Here is an 18,105-nt window from a genome sequence, read left to right on the forward strand (position 1 = left end):
GGGGGCAGGAGGAAAGGGGGACGACAGAGGATGAGATGGCTGGATGGCATCACCAACTCCATGGACGTGAGTTTGAGTGAACTCCGGGAGATGGTGATGGACAGGCAGGTCTGGCGTGCTGCGATTCATGGGGTCGCAAAGAGTCGGACACGACTGAGCGACTGAACTGAACTGAACTGAATGTGTATCCCAGGCCAGGATCTTACTCCGTCACCCGGCTCCTGGCCCTGCTGCAAATAGCCCTGAATCTAGAAACTTCCCACGTGTAACTTCATACTTACTCAGCATGGGCAAAAATATGACCATATTCAAAATGTGAATGCTGGACAAGCAAGTTGAAAAAGAGGCTTCTCTTCCCTAAGAGGGAGGGCCGTCTATGATCCTGCACTTCACTCTGTATTGGCTGTGTTTCTTGGCCAAGTTACTTAGCCTCTCTGTGCCTTTGTGTCCTTCTCAGTAGAATAAGGATAATAATAGCATCTATTACTAAGGCTATGGTGGGGATTTAATGGGTTAACACCTGTGAAGTTCTCATAACATGTCTGGCATATACGTACTTGTTGTTTTGTTCTCATTGGTTTCAGTTTCTCTTTTCCTGTCTGCAAATCTGGAATAATACTTAGATTGTGTTATATAATGTTTGTTTAAATAGGCCTTATAATAGGACTGTTATACAAATCTGAATTAGTCTAAGAAGTAAGCTTCTAGTGCCAAAGGTGGATGAAGCTCAACCTTTACTGGCCCCTCCTGCCTTTCTGACACCCAGTGGTAGAGAAAAGGAAGATCCCCAGCCTCAGAGGGGAGAGGCACCAAGTGTTAGCGGAAGGAGAGTCTGGAGACCTTTCCTCCTGTGGGCCTCAGCTCTTGGTAAGGGCCAAAGCAGAATATAAGGTCTTACCCACCACAAGAAAGTTTATTAATAATGACCAAAGAAAGAACAGGTCAGAAAGGATCGGACATGACTGAGCGACTGAGCTGCACGCAAAGAAAGACCAGAGAGAACACCTCAAGAGAGGTGGGCTAGGCCAAGGGAGGCAAATGGCCCTGGAGGACTGGGGTGCCTAGTTGTTAAGGCAGGGTCGTTTGCATAATCCAGAGGGGTCATTGATTGACAGTCTTGATTGACAGCTGCAGGTTATGTAACAAGATCCTCTAGCATGCCTGGCCTTGCCATAGTTCTGTCTGTTATAATTAGATGTATGTATTCATGGCATATTTATGAGCAGTTAATGAGTCCAATAGAAACCAAAGGTTACTTTTGTACTGGATTAGTGGAAGGTGTGCACATGTGCTAGAGTCAGGAAAGTCCTCCAGTCCACTGGTAGGGGGTTTTCTCAGCCCCCTCACTATTTTTGGAGTACTGGTGGGGGCATGTGAGGGGCTGGGCTGGTACACTGCTTGGTAGGATTGGATGGCTATTGGGCGGTTAGCTGAAGGGGTGGCCTCCCATTGCTCTCAGCCAGCTTCCTGGCTGTCACTTAGGTTTATCGTTTTTCCCTGCTCTGGGCAGGATTCTGAGAACGTTGATAGTGGGGGAGGGGAAGAGGCGGGGTCTCCAAGAAGTGGGGTCCCTCTTTGGGCAGCAGAATCACCCACTCCTCCCAGCAGGTCTTTGCAGGTATAGGAGCCATGGTGGCTCCTTGTGTTGGGTCCAGCTCTCCCAGAAAGGGATCCTTGTTCTTCTGGGAAGGGCTGGGGCAGTCAGCCAGGCAGGAAGGCATGCAACTCTCAAACATCTCCTCTTCTCCTTCCACCTCTCTGCCTGCTCCTTGCTGATCCGTTCCCTGGCTAATTCACAGTGATTCTCAAACCTTCGTGCACAGAACCTGATAAAAAGGCAGCTTCCTAGGTCCCACCCCAGACCCACTGAATCAAAACTTCTGGGGATGGGACCCGAATTAGGGTGGTCTTCCTGGGACTGGCAGGTTTTCAGAACATGGAACTTTCAGTGCTAAAACTGAGAATGTCCTGGGGAAACTTGGATAAGTTGGTCACCTGATGATCCACAGGTCCCCATCTCCCTTAGGCTCCTGGATGACTCTCCTGGGCATCCAGCTTGATGGTCCCCAAAACCCACAGATCAGCAATGCTTTAAATGTTGAAGTTCCTTTAGGCTCTATGCTTCACTGTCTTTTCCTTCCCTAGACTTGCACTGGTAATCCCATAATCACTCATGGTTATCTACATTAAAGTTAATGAAGGGTTAGTCACTCAGTCATGTCTCTTCGACCCCATGGATGGTAGCCTGCCAGGCTCCTCAGTCCATGGAATTCTCCAGGCAAGAATACTGGAGTGGGTTGCCATTCCCTTCTCCAGAGGATCTTCCCTACCTAGGGATTGAACCCAGGTCTCTTGCATTGCAGGCATATTCTTTACCATCTGAATAAAATTAAAAATTCAGTTCCTCAGTTGCACAGTTGCACTAGCTACATTTTAAGTACTTGCTAGATACATGTGGTCAGTGGTTGCTCTATTTGACAGTGTGATATAGAACTATTCCATCATCATAAAAAGTTCTACAAGCACACCTCAATTTATATTGTGTTTTTTTACAAATTGAAGGTTTGTGACCACGCTGCATCAAGCAAGTTTATTGGTGCTGTTTTTCCAACAGCATTTGCTGACTTTGTGTCTCTGTGTCACATTTTGGTAATTCTTGCATATTTTAAACTTTTTCACTGTTATTTTGTTATGGTGATCTGTGAACAGTGATCTTTGATATTAGTATTGCAAAAAGATTGACTTGTTGGAGGCTCAGATAACAGTTCCCATTTTTAGCAACTAAATATTTTTAAATTAAAATGTATCCATTGTTTTTTAAAGACGTAATACTATTGCATACTTAATAGACCACAATATATATAAACATAAATTTTATATGCACTGGAAAACAAAAAAAATTCACATGACTCACTTTATTGTAATATTCACTTGGTTGCAATGGTCTGGGACTGAACTCAGAAAGTATTAGTCTCTCAATCGTGTCTGACTGTTTGCAACCATGGACTGTAGCCCGCCAGGCTCCTCTGTCCATGGGATTCTCCAGGCAAGAATACTGGAGTGGATCGCTAGTCCCTTCTCCAGGGCTACCTCAGTGCTAAATGTAACCCACTAGACCATTCTTTGGATAGATTTTTGCCATGTCACGGTGATGTCCTTCATAGGATGAAAATTCACGTTCATTTTCTAGTCTTTGACATTTTCTTATGTGTTTAACAAGCTAAAAATCTTACATTCTTTTGGGATTCATAAAATACAACCACTGTTCCTTGGGAATTAAGTAAATCTCTTAAAATTTAGTAAATTCCTTGTTGAAAACTTGAAAAAATACAAGATTTTTTTTTTTTTTCCCCTTCTTTTCATAGCAAACCAAATCTTATATTCTAAGGGCTCCAGTGTGTGGTCTTGAATGTGCCTGAGGCAAAGGCAGAAACAGTTTCTAAAATAATTTAGTTCCGGGAGAAGACTCTCATGGGGTGCTAGCTAACAGATATTTAGTTCCGGGATGAATTAGTTAAATGGGTGACTGAAGGATTTTTCCCTCACATGCTTTAAAGAGATTGATTTCCTTGGTTTTATTTCCTTGTTCTGCGCTTTCCCTGCAGATAAAGGATTCTAAGATATTTGTTTACAGTGGCTTCAATGATGACAGCCAAAGTAATCATTAAGCTAACATGACCAGCCCAGAAGAACAACAAGGCACTTGTGAGCAAATAAGATCTACGTCTCCGCTGATACGTGGATGTGTTTGAGCGTGTGGCCTCATGCCTGGGCAACAGCTCTCAGACATGTGGTGGTCTTCGTTCTTTGTGTGGGAATTGACTTCCCAAGATCAGTTTCCTGAAAGGAATCGAAGCTTCTAGAACTGCGATTATGAGGGTTTGGCTCAAAAGAGATGCCTGGGAATGAGCAGTGTCTTCTTTTTGAATTCCTTTTCCTTCCCTTTCAGGAATTCTTAGAATTATGGCTGGTATTTCGAATGCATGTGGAGGGAAAGACTAGAGTATGTAATTATATTATTTGTATAATGTCCATTGTTTCCCTAAATATTGTCATTTGCATTCCACCTTCATACTTGTTACCCCCATTTTGTACTATGAATGTTATTATTTATCTTTTTTTTAACTTAATAGATTTATTTTAAAAGGAAATATGTCATTATTGTAAATGGAAAATTTGTATCACTTGCTTGTAGATATAGGTGACTATATAGTCATATTTATTTTATAAACATTATTATATTTATTTACCTTTATATGTATTTATAGACATATATGAAAAAAGTGAAAAGTGTTAGTTGCTCAGTCATGTCCAAGTCTTTGCAGCTGCATGGACTGTAGCCTGCTAGGCCCCTCTGTCCATGGAATTCTCCAGACAAGAGTACTAGAGGGGGAAGTCATTCCCTTCTCCAGCGAATCTTTCTGACCCAGGGATCGAACCCAGGTATCCTGCATTACAAACAGATTCTTTACTGTCTGAGCCACCAGGGAAGCCCATAGACATACATACACAGAAGGAAAACCAAACCATGTTATTAAATTCTAGATTGTGAAAGAAGCATCTCAAAAGCTACATTCTGTATGATTTCATTTATATGACATTTTGAAAAATGCAAAACTATTGGGATGGAGAACAGACCCTTCTTGGGCTAAGGATGGGAGGAGGGGTGATTTCAGGGGATGGCAGAGGGGAGTTTAAGGTGATGAAACTGTCTGTATCCTGACTGTGTGGTTGTGCATGGGCTCACAGAACTATATATCCCAAATATTTTGTTGCTTGTTAATTTAAAAGTGAAATTGTTAGAGTCTAGTCATAAGTTGTAGCCTCATGAAGGTTCTAACTTGAGTTTTGCTCTCTCCTCGTTGAAAAAGAGACAATGGCCCATTCAGAGAGTTGTTGAAGAATCATTAGCACTAATGGAGATGATGTAGTTATTAACCTGAATCATTGAACAAGAAATAAAAAGGAAGGAGCTATCGCTGGGAAATAATAAATAATAAAATCTTGTTATTTTCCATGAGGAAATTTCTCCTTTCTAGAATCCCTGTAATGATCTGAAACCCTCAGTTTATAAATGGAATGTGTTTGTGGCCACAGGGGACCCAGGCCTGAGAAGGTCTGAGTGAACCTTTCCCCACTCCCCACTCTCCCAGGATGGTCCAGCAGATCCCAGTTAGATTGGTTTGCCCTCCCACTGGCTGCCAACAAGATAGGCTCCAGACGATGCATGTGATGAATGAGAACTTTGTGAGACAACCTTCCTTCATTCCTTCAACAAATATTAAGTGTCTCCTTTGTCTCCTGTGTGCCAGGCATGGTGCTAGATCCTGGGGAGATACTGAACAAAATAGAACAACTCCGACCCTCACAGAGCTCTCAGTCAATGGAAGACACATTTTGAACAATAAGTGCACACAATTAATATATAATTACAAATTGGTAAGTCCTGTGGAAAAGGAGGCAGGATGCTATTAGAGAAACACAAGAATTGTTTGGATGAGGAGGAATAAGGAAGGCCTCTCTGTGAAGGCAGATTTGAAGCTGGCTCCTTAAGGATGAGGAGTTAACCAGACCAGGAGTGGAGGGAAAAGCATTCTAGGTGGAGGGAGCAACATGTACGAAGGTCATGACCCAGGAAAACAGGCCAGGGTGTTTATAAAAGTGTGGCAAACTACCCTCCATAAATGCAACCCCTGTAACTGAGAATGATTTTAAATTATTGAAAAAAAGAAGATTGAGCGCTGAAGAATTGATGCTTTTGAACTGTGGTGCTGGAGAAGACTCTTGAGAGTCCCTTGGACAGCAAGGATATCAAACCAGTCAATCCTAAAGGAAATAACCCTGAGTGTTCTTTGGAAGGACAGATGCTGAAGCTGAAGCTCCAGTACTTTGGCCACCTGATGCGAAGAGCTGACTCACTGGAAAAGACCCGGAAGCTGGGCAAGACTGAGGGCAAGAGGAAAAGGGGGGCGACAGAGGATGAGATGGTTGGATGGCATTGCTGACTAATGGACTTGAGTTTGAGCAAACTCAGGGAGATAGTGAAGGACAGGGAAGCCTGGTGTGCTGTAGTTCATGGGGTCACAAAGAGTCGGACGCGACTTAGTGACAACAACAACAAAATGAGAGCATGAAGAGTCCCCCCGCCAAAACGAGTGAAGACTGAGCGAGCGTATGCCCCTGCTGCCTGGCTCCCAGCAGGCAGGTGGTATTATGTCTCAGAAGTATTGATACATCCCTTCACTTCCTAATCATACAAAATGTCCACTTCTTCCTCTTTAATGAAAAGATCTCATCTCTGTTTCCCTTTCTTTTCCTTTTTTTCCTGCAAATTTTTCTTTATATCATGAACTTAGAGAGCTGGAAAAGCCCTTTTTTAGATCTCCTGTGTTAATATCAGTTTAACTCAGCCATTCTCAAACTCAGGGATGAGGTGGGGAGGAGGAACGGCTGATTTATTTCCCAGTGGACTTTGACAATGCCTGACAAGGTACCACAGACTGGGTGGCTTACCAGAAATGTATTGTCTCACAGTTTGCGGGCTGGAAGTCTGAAACCAAGGTGTTGGGAGGGTAATGGTCCCTCCTATACTTATAGTGGAAGGATCCTTGCTTGCCTCTTCCAACTTCTAGTAATCCTTGGCCTGAGGCAGAAGAACACCAATCTTCATGGCATCCTCCAAGTGTCTCTTCACACACTCCTCCCTGTGTGCATGGCTGTGTCCAAAGTTCCCCTGCTAACAAGGACAACAGTCAGACTGGACCTCAATGACCTCATTCTAACTTGATTACCTGTTAGATCCTATGTCCTAATAAGGTCACAAACTGGGATACCAAAGGTTAAGTACTTCCGTATATCTTTTACTAGGGACATAATTCAACCCCTAATAGCGGTCAACATATAAACAATATGAAGTGGAAAATCACCAACCAAATTTAGAATCGTGCTGGCTTCTGGACAGAGAAAGGGGGAGGGGGATAGTGGTGGAAAACTGGGTTGAGGGGAAGCTTGAGAGCTTCCATTTTACCAGTCATGCTTTATTTCCTTGAGAAAATAAGCACAAATCTGGAATTAACATGAAAAAGATTAGTATCTGGTAGTATTTATTCTTTCGCTCTCTGTACTTGATTGTTGTCCATTTTTTAAAAGTCGTAAGAGGAAAGAAAATAAGAAGGCATTGAACTAGCGTGTCCTTCCTTCACAGGCACCGGTAAGGGGTGTGGTGTGACACCATCTCTTATAGAAGTCAAAGTCCTGTGTCATCTGATTTTCAGGATATATGGCCTGCAGTCAGCAGCTGGGAATTTTCAGACTTCAGACTCACGTTAAGGACTATAACCTTCTGGAAATCGTCCCGGATCCAGCTTCTATCAACAGCCAGTGGGAGAGAAAACACACATCCATCCGACCCTGTAGTTCCAACAGCATCTGCACGCCAAGTCGCTGTGTGTGAAATTTGCACTCGTTTGGGACAAAGTGAGAAAAACGAGGATAGAGATGTAAGTTTTTAAGAAGGTTAATCTATTCGATGAAATGGACTGTTCTTCCTTTTTAGATTGGGATTTTTTTCCTTTTAAAAACTGTCTATACAATGTTTTATGAAATAACAGTGATCGTAGGTCATGGTAGCTGTTGTTGCTTTTAATGTCTTTAGTTAGCAAAATAAAATGTAGCACCCCACCACCGCCCCAAAAAATAAAAACCTGAAAAATTCGGTTGATCTAAATCAAAATGATGGTGGCTCTTTGGAACTAATTAAAAATTTCTACAGACTCACTTTTTAATAACTTTGGGGATCTTAAATTTGTATGTAGTATATACCATTTATAAGCACGTCAGTTTCATTTAGGTTGAAAGGTTGTCTTGTGTTTAAACAACAAAATTCACCTCATTAGAAGACAGAACATGCAGCTGAAATGAGAATTTGTGGCCTCATTTTGCCCCTAATGGGGTGATGTCCTGCATTTGGTGGTGGTCAAGTTAACTTTTACAAGGCTCTGTCCTCTCTTCCCTTGTCTTTCAGGTAATAACTGGCCTTATTAGCAAAATTAACCTTTGTGCAGTTTACGACTGCCTCGTGATTCTAGCGTGGGGTTGGGCAGGAGACGGGAAAAGGAGATTAGAGAGAAGAGCCGTACAAAGCTGGCTGTCTTCTGCTGGAACATGGAGATCTAGAGCATTCCTTTTTAGCTCCACGATATTCCATTACGCAGGTGTGCTGTCACCGATTTGATCCATCCCTTGTTGATGGGTTTTTGGATTGTTTCCATTTTTTCTCATTACACATAAAGCTTGGCCTTAATGACTCCATGTCACTGTTTTGTGAGGTCATTTTGGTGGCTGCAGAACAAAGATCGTGGGTGACTTGCTGTGGCTTATGCTGGTTTAAGTCTGGGAAATATAAGAGGCAGTAGAGATCCAAATACATAGCCTGCCTGTGACCTTATCAAGATTCTAGGATTTAGTTTATCCTTTGAACATTATTGGACTAGCTAAATGCAAGGTTGTTATGATCATCCATTCAAATCAGGAGACTTGCAAGATGAAATAGGGAGCCTGCAATTAACAGATTCAAAAGACATATAATTGTATGGGAATGTGACTGAAAACCAATGAAATAGTGAAGTAGGAAAACCTAAATAGATGTCAAAAGGAGGACTCAGAATTGATGAATCAATGGCCCTTATTGGGAAGATACTAGAGCAACAAAACTTAGAGGCAAAAAAATATATAATATACTCTATAAAATCTAAAACCCATATTTTATAATAACTATAAATGCAGTATAACAATTAAAATTGTACACCTGTAACTTACATAACTATAACTACATCAACCATATTTCAATAAAAAGGAAAATGTATATGTATTTGAGCTTCTTCCAAGGCACAAAGAGAAATTTTTCCTTGGAAAAGACAGGATGTTTGTACCTCTAATAGTCAGTAGGAAACTATGAGTAAATTTCTCAGAAGACCACTCCCACTTAATTTCCCTGTCAGCTCAAGACTATTTCCTTATAGTTATTTCCTCCTCTCTCTTTCCTTTGAGTCATTTTCTGTGGCTTATCTCTTTGCTTCCTTAGGGATTTGAGGTTACAGCACATTGGTGCCTGGTCTGTGAAAAAGACAAGCACACTGACAAACTCCTGTCAAATGACGTCAGTAGAACAGAGAATTGTACCAGCAGATTGAAACCCATTATTGGCTGATCACATATAGTGTCTATCTATCCATATTTGTGTTATATGAATATATTCATGAACTTACACATTCATAAATACATTCATGAATACATATATTAAATGTATGTGTTGTATGAATAAGTATGTTCATATAATACATATGCACAAACACACAGAGATAAACAGGTAAATAAGTGAATGATTGATAGATAAGTAGAATGATGTTATATGTGATCAGCCAACAGTTCATTCATTCATGAATATATTCACAAATATATATATTCATATAATAAACAAAGATATATTTGTCAAAGATTCTAAATGATCTTGTATTGTCAGGCTAGGCTAGACTCTGCTGCATTAAGAAACAAACTCAAAATCTCAATGGCTTAACTCCTGAAAGTTTATCTCTTGCCCATGAAATGCTATTATGGGTTTTGGGGGTGGGTTGTGCCCCATTTAGTCACGCAGTCTATGGGTGAAGAGTGGGTCTCCATCTGAAATGTCACTGGTTGCCATGGCAGCAGAAAGGCACTAAAAGGTTGTGTTTTTGACTCTTAAATTCTTTTGCTTGGAAGTAACACATGCTAACAAAAATAGCCCAATGCCACTGCCTTTATGGAGGGGGGGTTGCTCATCTCACAGTGACCTGCAGAGACTCCAGAGCTCCCCCCAACTCTCCCCACCCCCAGCCCCAGCAGCTCGTCCTGGAGTTGCTGGAGGGTCTGAGCTCTTTGCTGGTGACCCTGAGCTGTATTTTGTGGTCATCTGATCCCTTTAGAAGGTCCTCCTGACACATTTTTTTTTTTCCAGAAATTCATCCTGGGGAGAAGCATGGACTTCTTGAAAAACTAACATACTTCCTTTTTTCCCAAGAAATGAGTATCACATAACTTGTATGATTCTCTTTCAGTCTGCACTAAAAAGAAGCTCACACCAAAATTTAGTTCTCATTTACAGTCACTATGTCAACTGAGGAATTTGCTAGAATTTCTTTTCCTTCTACTTTATTATAAAGGATTTCTATTTTTAAAAATGTCCTAGTTGAATGCCTGAATTTTTAAAAATTGATGTATAAGTTGCTTTACAACATTTTATTAGTTTCTATATATGAATTCATACACACACACACACACACACACATCAGTTCAGTTCCGTCGCTCAGTCATGTCCAACTCTTTGCGACTCTGTGGACTGCAGCACACCAGGCCTCCCTGTCCATCACCAACTCCTGGAGTTTATTCAAACTCATGTCCATTGAGTCAGTGATGCCACCCAATCATCTCATCCTCTGTCGTCCCCTTCTCCTCCTGCCCTCAATCTTCCCCAGCATCAGGGTCTTTTCAAATGAGTCATTTCTTGCATTGGGTGGCCAAAGTATTGAAGTTTCAGCTTTCAGCATCAGTCCTTCCAATGAATAATCAGGACTGATTTCCTTTAGGATGTACAGGTTGGATCTCCTTGCAGTCCAAGGGACTCTCAAGAGTCTTCTCCAACACCACATTTCAAATGCATCAATTCTTCTGTGCTCAGCTTTCTTTATAGTCTAACTCTCACATCCATACATGACCACTGGAAAAACCATAGCCTTGACTAGATGGACCTTTGCTGGCAAAGTAATGTCTCTGCTTTTTAATATGTTGTCTAGGTTGGTCTCACTCACACACACACACACACACACACACACATATTCTGTTTCAGATTCTTTTCAACTATATGTAGCCTATACATATAATGAATAAAGTGGAGTTGCTCAGTTGTGTTTGACTCTTTGCGACCCTATGGACTGTAGCCCACCAGGCCCCCTCATCCATGGGATGTACCAGGCAAGAATACTGGAGTGGGTTGCCATTTTCTTCCCCAGAGGGTCTCCTTGGGTCCAGGGATCAAACTCGGGTCTCCCGCATTGAAGGCAGACTCTTTTACCATCTGAGCCACCAGGGAATTCCATGTAGCTTATTATAAAGATATTAACATAGTTCCCTGTGCTATACAGTAAGACCTTGTCATTTATCTATTTTATACATAGTATTTTGTATCTGCCAATCCCAACTCCTAGTTTATCTTTCCCCCATACCTTTCCCCTTTGGTAACCATAAATTTCTCTGTATCTGTGGGTCTGTTTCTGTTTTGCAAATAAGTTCCTTTGTATCATTTTTTTTTTTAGATTCCACATGTAAGTAACATCACATTTGTCTGTCTCTGTTTGACTTACTTCACTTAGTATGATAATCTCTAGGTCCATCCATGGAATGAACTTTTGTTGTCCACCAAGCCTTCTTTTTTGTGAAACCTGCCAGGGTTTTCATTACACATAAATCAAAATAGTGGTAAATAATATCTTCTATTCAGTGAATGTTTCCTTGATGCCAGTTCTTTATGTGCCCCATATTGTTCACTCCTTCCAACTCTATGAGGCATTATTAGTCAGCATTGGATAGATGAGCAAATAGAATCAAAGAGATTAAGTGATTTGCCCAAGTCCACACAGCTAGCAGATAGAAACTAAACCCGATGCCAAGGGCTTGATTCCTAACCATTTCATTGCACAGCATCACATAGTCAAATCTCTTATGATTATGTAGTGGGAGTGACAAACAGACTCAATGGGTTAGATCTGATAGACAGAGTGCCTGACGAACTATGGTTGGAGGTTCGTGACATTGTACAGGAGGCAGTGATCAAGACCATCCCCAAGAAAAAGAAATGCAAGAACGCAAAATGCTTGAGCAGGCCTTACAAATAGCTGAGAAAAGAAGAGAAGCAAAAGGTAAAGGAGAAAAGGAAAGATATACTTGTCTGAATGCAGAGTTCCAAAGAATAGCAAGGAGAGATAAGAAAGCCTTCCTTGGTAATCAATGCAAAGAAATAGAAGAAAACAATAGAATAGAAAGGACTAGAGATCTCTTCAAGAAAATTAGAGATACCAAGGGACAATTTCATGCAAAGATGGGCACAATAAAGGACAGGAATAGTGTTGACCTAACAGAAGCAGAAGATATTAAGAAGAGATGGCAAGAATACACAGAAGAACTGTACAAAAAATCTTCATGATCCAGATAACCATGATGGTGTGATCACTCGCTTAGAGCCAGACATCCTGGAATGTGAAGTCAAGTGGGCCTTAGGAAGCATCACTACGAACAAAGCTAGTGGAGGTGATGGAATTCCAGTTGAGCTATTCCAAATCCTGAAAGATGTTGCTGTGAAAGTGCTGCACTCAATATGCCAGCAAATTTGGAAAACTCAGCAGTGGCCACAGGACTGGAAAAGGTCAGTTTTCATTCCAATCCCAAAGAAAGGCAATGCCAAATAATGTTCAAACTACCGCACAACTGCATTCATCTCACATGCTAGCAAAGTAATGCTCAAAATCCTTCAAGTGAGGCTTCAACAGTACGTAAACCAAGACCTTCCAGATATTTCTAAAGCTGAATTTAGAAAAGGCAGAAGAACCAGAGATCAAATTACCAACCTCCACTGGATAATCGAAAAAGCAAGAGAGTTCCAGCAAAACATCTACTTCTGCTTTATTGACTATGTCAAAGCTTTGACTGTGTGGATTACAACAAACTGTGGAAAAATCTGGAAGAGATGGGAATACCAGACCACCTGACTTGCCTCCCGAGAAATCTATATGCAGGTCAAGAAGCCACTGTTAGAACTGGACATGGAACAATGGACTGGTTCTAAGTTGGGAAAGGAGTACATCAAGGCTGTATGTTGTCACCTTGCTTATTTAACTTATATGAAGAGTACATCATGAGAAATGCTGGGATGGATGAAGCACAAGCTGGGATCAAGATTGCTGGGAGAAATATCAATAACCTCAGATATGCAGATGACACCACCCTTATGGCAGAAAGCAAAGAAGAACTGAAGAATTTCTTGATGAAAGTGAAAGAGGAAAGTGAAAAAGTTGGCTTAAAACTCAATTTAGAAAACTAAGATCATGGCATCTGGTCCCATCACTTCATGGCAAATAGTTGGGGAAACAATGGAAACAGTGAGAGACTTTATTTTCCTGGGTTCCAAAATCACTGCAGATGGTGACTGCAGCCACGAAATTAAAAGACGATTGCTCCTTGGAAGAAAAGCTATGACCAACCTAGACAGCATATTAAAAAACAGACGTTACTTTGCCAACAAAGGTCCGTCTAGTCAAGGCTATGGTTTTTCCAGTGGTCATGTACGGATGTGAGAGTTGGACCATAAAGAAAACTGGGCACTGAAGAATTGATGCTTTTGAACTGTGGTGTTGGAGAAGACTCTTGAGAGTCTCTTGGACTGCAAGGATATCCAACCATTCCATCCTAAAGAAATCAGTCCTGAATATTCATTGGAAGGACTGATGCTGAAGCTGAAACTCCAATACTTTGGCCACCTGATGCAAAGAACGGACTCATTTGAAAAGACCCTGATGCTGGGAAAGACTGAAGACAGGAGGAGAAGGGGAAGACAGAGGGTGAGTTATTTGGATGGCATCACCGACCCGATGGGCATGAGTTTGAGCAGGCTCTGGGCATTGCTGATTGGAAGGGGGGCGGGGCTTGTTGCAGTTCATGGGGTCACAAAGAGTTGGACATGACTGAGGGACTGAACTGAACTGACAACAGATGATTCAATTCAGATAACGTGTCCTGTCCTCGCCTAGTTTTTGCTTTCATCCACTCAGATGTTCTGTGATGCATATGTGAGAAAACCGGTAATGTTTGTGAGCTAGAGCCATTCATTTATTTTCAGCTAGTATAATTAGAAGGAAATAGAAGGGGAAATAGAAAGTTTCACGTTATGGTTTCTGGTTTAGAGCTTTCTCATTTTCTTTTTCTTTTTAAGAGTAAGAGGTTGTATATTTATAGAGAGGTACACAGTTCTTACTACAGTCCATGAGGTTGCAAAGAGTTGGACACAACTGAGCAACCAAGCATGCACGCACCCACACGGTTCTTATGTGTCCTTGATGTGCACACACATGCCACCATGTAGCCACCACCCAGATCAAGAGGAGGACATTTCTAGAATCCCAGAGGCTTGCTCACTCATCTTGTTTCCCGTCTCCTCCCTTCCCCAAGGTAATTGCTATTCTGACTTCTAGTTCCATTATTTAGTTTGCCTGCTCTTGAACTTTGTATAAATGTTATACAGTCTGTAGTCTTTTGTATCTGAATTGCAATCATCATTGCCTCTGTGAGATGAATCCATGTCATTGCATGTCACAGAAGTTCCATCTTTGTTACTGCTGTATAGCGTTTCATTGTATGAATATGCCACAATTCATTTACTTATTCTACTGTTAGCTTGTTTGCAATTTCTGACTCTTATGTAAGAAAAGCATCTATGAGCACTCTCATTACCTTTTGGTGGACATACTTCTTTCTCTTAGGCTGGTATCATACCATGTTTTATTTTCTTAGATTTAGTAGGCACATTTAGTTTGTTAGATGTAATAGTAATAGCTAAGGTTTTAGTAGGGCACAGAAATCCTAAATCTTAAATATATATTAATTTCTAGTCTTACAATATAAGTAAATCAATGAGTTCATTTTCCATGTAATGAAAAATAAGTTGCCATAAAGCCCAGCATTTAGCCTTTCTAGCACTCAATTTGTGTGAATGTTTCTGTTTGTAAAACTCAGCATATTCATTGAAATTCTCTTTCATTTGTGTACGAGAAAAACCCAACTCAAACAATTGTAAGTCAAAAGGAGAATGTAATGACTCAAGCATCCAGTGGCTGGCTGCCTTCACGCATGGCTGGATTCAGGTGCTTAAACGATGTCATAGCATTTGATCCTTCTCTCTGTTTATCTCTTGGTTCTGTTCTCTTTGCTGTTGGCACTACTCTCAGGCAGGCCTCCTTCCCTGGTGACCTCTGGCAGCTTCAGGCTTATAACTTTCTAAGTCCCAAGTCCAACCAAAAGAAAGAGCTTCTCTTTTTCAACATTTCTGATAAAACTCTCAGAATTGAGTCTTACTGGCTCTGACTCAATCACTGTGGCCAAGAAGCAAATAATTCTGATTGGGTCACACACTTACACCTGGCTGACATGAATTGAGAGGGAAAATGTTACTACAAAAGAGACAGGTGGATGCTGGACAGGGACACAAATAATGAAAAACTTTCTGCTATGCTGAAAAGGTTGTAGATGACAGTGGCAGAAGGTTAATTCTTTAGCTCTGATTACTCAAAAAAAGTCTAACCCTTTTCGTTTTTATATAGAGAGAAATCTGTAAACATTGGCTGAACTTTAAAAGTGGTCTACTTGCTTCTTTCAAAAGTATCACCATTTATCTAATCATGCTGGCTCAAACTGTGAAGTTTATTTCTGATTTTTCCTTAGCTCTCACCCTTCCCATATTAGGTCAGTCCACAAATCCTATTAATCCTTTCTTTAAATTTTCTCCCCTCCTTGTACTGGAGTTTCAGTTTCAGTATCAGTCTTTCCAATGAACATTCAGGGTTGATTTCTTTTAGGATTGACCGACTTGACCTCCTTGTAGTCCAAGGGACTCTCAAGGGTCTTCTCCAGCACCAAGAATTGAAATCATCAATTCTTTGGCCCTCAGGCTTCACATCCATACATGACTACTGGAAAAAAACCATAGCTTTGACTAGACGGACCTTTGTCAGCCTAGTGATGTCTCTGCTTTTTAATACGCTGTATAGGTTTGTCATAGCTTTCCTTCCAAGGAGCAAGCATCTTTTGATTTCATGGCTGCAGTCACCATCCACAGATGGTCCAAATGGCACCCCATCATTTCCACATTCCAGTCCACAGAAGTGGGAAGACTGAGAAAGGGAGGAATACCCCTTCTCTTTACAGCACAGCCCAGAAGGAATATATACCGCTTCTGCCCACATCTCATTGCCCACTCTCATGGCTGCACCTAGAGGTACAGGGGGCTGGGAGATATAATCTCTATTTTGGACAGTTGTGTACCTAACTAGGAAGGGAAAAAGAACAGATACTGCAAGGTAACCATCAATTATTGCAGGGAAGATAGGGAAAAAAATCTGACGTTTTCTTCCTTTTGTTTTTCAGATAAAGAAAGAGATTGCTGAATAACTGCAGATGCATTTTAATGCTCCAGAGTAAACATGTCTGCCTACAGGAATAGCGCTTATGAGGAAGACCCAGATTACCCTGACTATTCTGGGTCTCAAAACCATACTCAGAGGTATTTGAAATCTCCAGGTCCTCTGAACAACTCAGATGAACCCAGCACCAGGAGCAACCCATACCCAGCAGAGTCCAGAACAAGTCCAGACTATCTTGGGTCTCTAGCAGAACCAGATTATCCTGGATCTCAGAGTAATCCAGACTACCCTGGCACCAGGAGCCATCCATACTCTGCAGGGACAGACTATCCCAAACCTTTGGCAGAACCAGAGTATGTTGGATCTCGGAGGAATCCATACCAACCAGGCTCATCTGGAGACCCAGACTACTCTCATTTTCAACGAAATCCTGATTTTCCTGGTTCCAAAGGCAGTGGAAACTACACAGGCTCCAGAATAAATCCAGATTATCTCGACTCCTTGGGAGAACCAGACTACCCTGGAGCTCAGGAAAACTTGAACTCTTCTGGCCCCAGGGCCAGTTCAAACCATCCAGGCTCCAGAAGGAATCCGGAGCATGCTAGCCCCAGAGTCAAGGCATACATAGACTCTCTGGGAGAGCCTGATTATCCAGGTGCTGAGAGTCAATCTAACCATCCACACTTTTTTGGAGAACCAGACTATCTGGGTGCTGAAGACCATCGGAACTCTCCAAACTTTTGGGGAGAGCCTGATTACCCAGGTGCTGAGAATGGTCATGATTATGGCTCTTCAGAGGACCCGGAAATGGCCAGGCAGTAAGTGCTGGAATCTCCTTCCAGTGGGGATGGGAGATGAAGGTTAGATCATTAAGTCAATTAATGTTTAACTTAATTGGGATAAGGACACATATGATGATGATTTCCATGATCTGGATTTATGGTGAAACTTTCACGCCTACCTGTATACCTCACCTGGGCCTTGGATTCTCAGCCTGAGGCTTCATGCTCTTAACTGATAATCTTTCATCACTTCTTGCTTGAATAACATCCTTCCCAGTCTCTTATCTCTTCCTGCCTAGTCCCTGCAAAACATTTAGATCGCACTGTTTTGACCCTGCTACTTCGCCAATGAGATTAGGGTTAAGGTGATAATTATGAACCCAAACCTTTTAACCAGAACTATATCAACAGGAATGCACTTTAATCAAGAAAATCTTTTGAAAAATCTACCATGGAATCCATTTAACTCAATTATTTTTATACAAGGTGATTGAGCCACTTCTGACTTTTTCTACTTTCATCTTTATTTTGCTGAAATTATTGCCAGAATTGACCACTTTCCATGTGTAGAGCAGATTTGGCTCCTTGATCTTCTCCATTGCTGTTGCTTTCATCAAGTTTTATTGATTATAGTTTTTGCCATTGTTAGGATTCCTCTAAGGAAGTTTCTTTAAGTCTAATTTTTCCTGATTCAGATTCTGTAGATCTAAATTTTGTCAAAAAGATTTTAATCTTCCAACAGTTTTAGTCATTGACAAATTTTATTAGGTACAGTTTGGGCCATTAACAGTGTTAACCTTGGGTGACAGTTCTACCAAATCTAATTTTTCCTGCGTTAAGTTTCTCAACGTTCATGTTGCCAACAGCATGTGATTATTTATTTATTTTTCAGGCTATTTTTGACCTGTAACAAATTTACTATGTGAAATTCTAACCAATGTGAGTTTTATTTTGTATGTACTATTTCTACTAGTAATATTTATGAATTCAACATAAATCCTTCAGGATAGGCTTCAACAGTATGTGAACCGAGAGCTTCCAGATGTGCAAGCTGGATTTAGAAAAGGCAGAAGAACCAGAGATCAAATTGCCAACATCCGTTG

At 41.2% G+C, this 18,105-nt stretch overlaps 1 protein-coding gene across 1 annotated transcript in view; it reads left to right on the forward strand.

The window, feature by feature from the left end:
- Positions 1-7,420: 7,420 nt before the first annotated feature.
- Positions 7,421-18,105, forward strand: part of TMC5 (transmembrane channel-like 5) — a 62,254-nt gene continuing 51,569 nt past the window's right edge. Inside the window, exons 1-2 of the mRNA XM_010837409.1 lie at positions 7,421-7,499; positions 16,225-17,038. Coding sequence (XP_010835711.1) covers positions 16,281-17,038 — 758 coding nt within the window. The 5' untranslated portion in view covers positions 7,421-7,499; positions 16,225-16,280. The remainder of the gene's footprint in view (positions 7,500-16,224; positions 17,039-18,105) is intronic.

The sequence above is a fragment of the Bison bison genome, unplaced genomic scaffold (genome assembly GCF_000754665.1).
Source record: "Bison bison bison isolate TAMUID 2011002044 unplaced genomic scaffold, Bison_UMD1.0 scf7180017864072, whole genome shotgun sequence".
In the NCBI taxonomy this organism is placed as follows: Eukaryota; Metazoa; Chordata; class Mammalia; order Artiodactyla; family Bovidae; genus Bison; species Bison bison.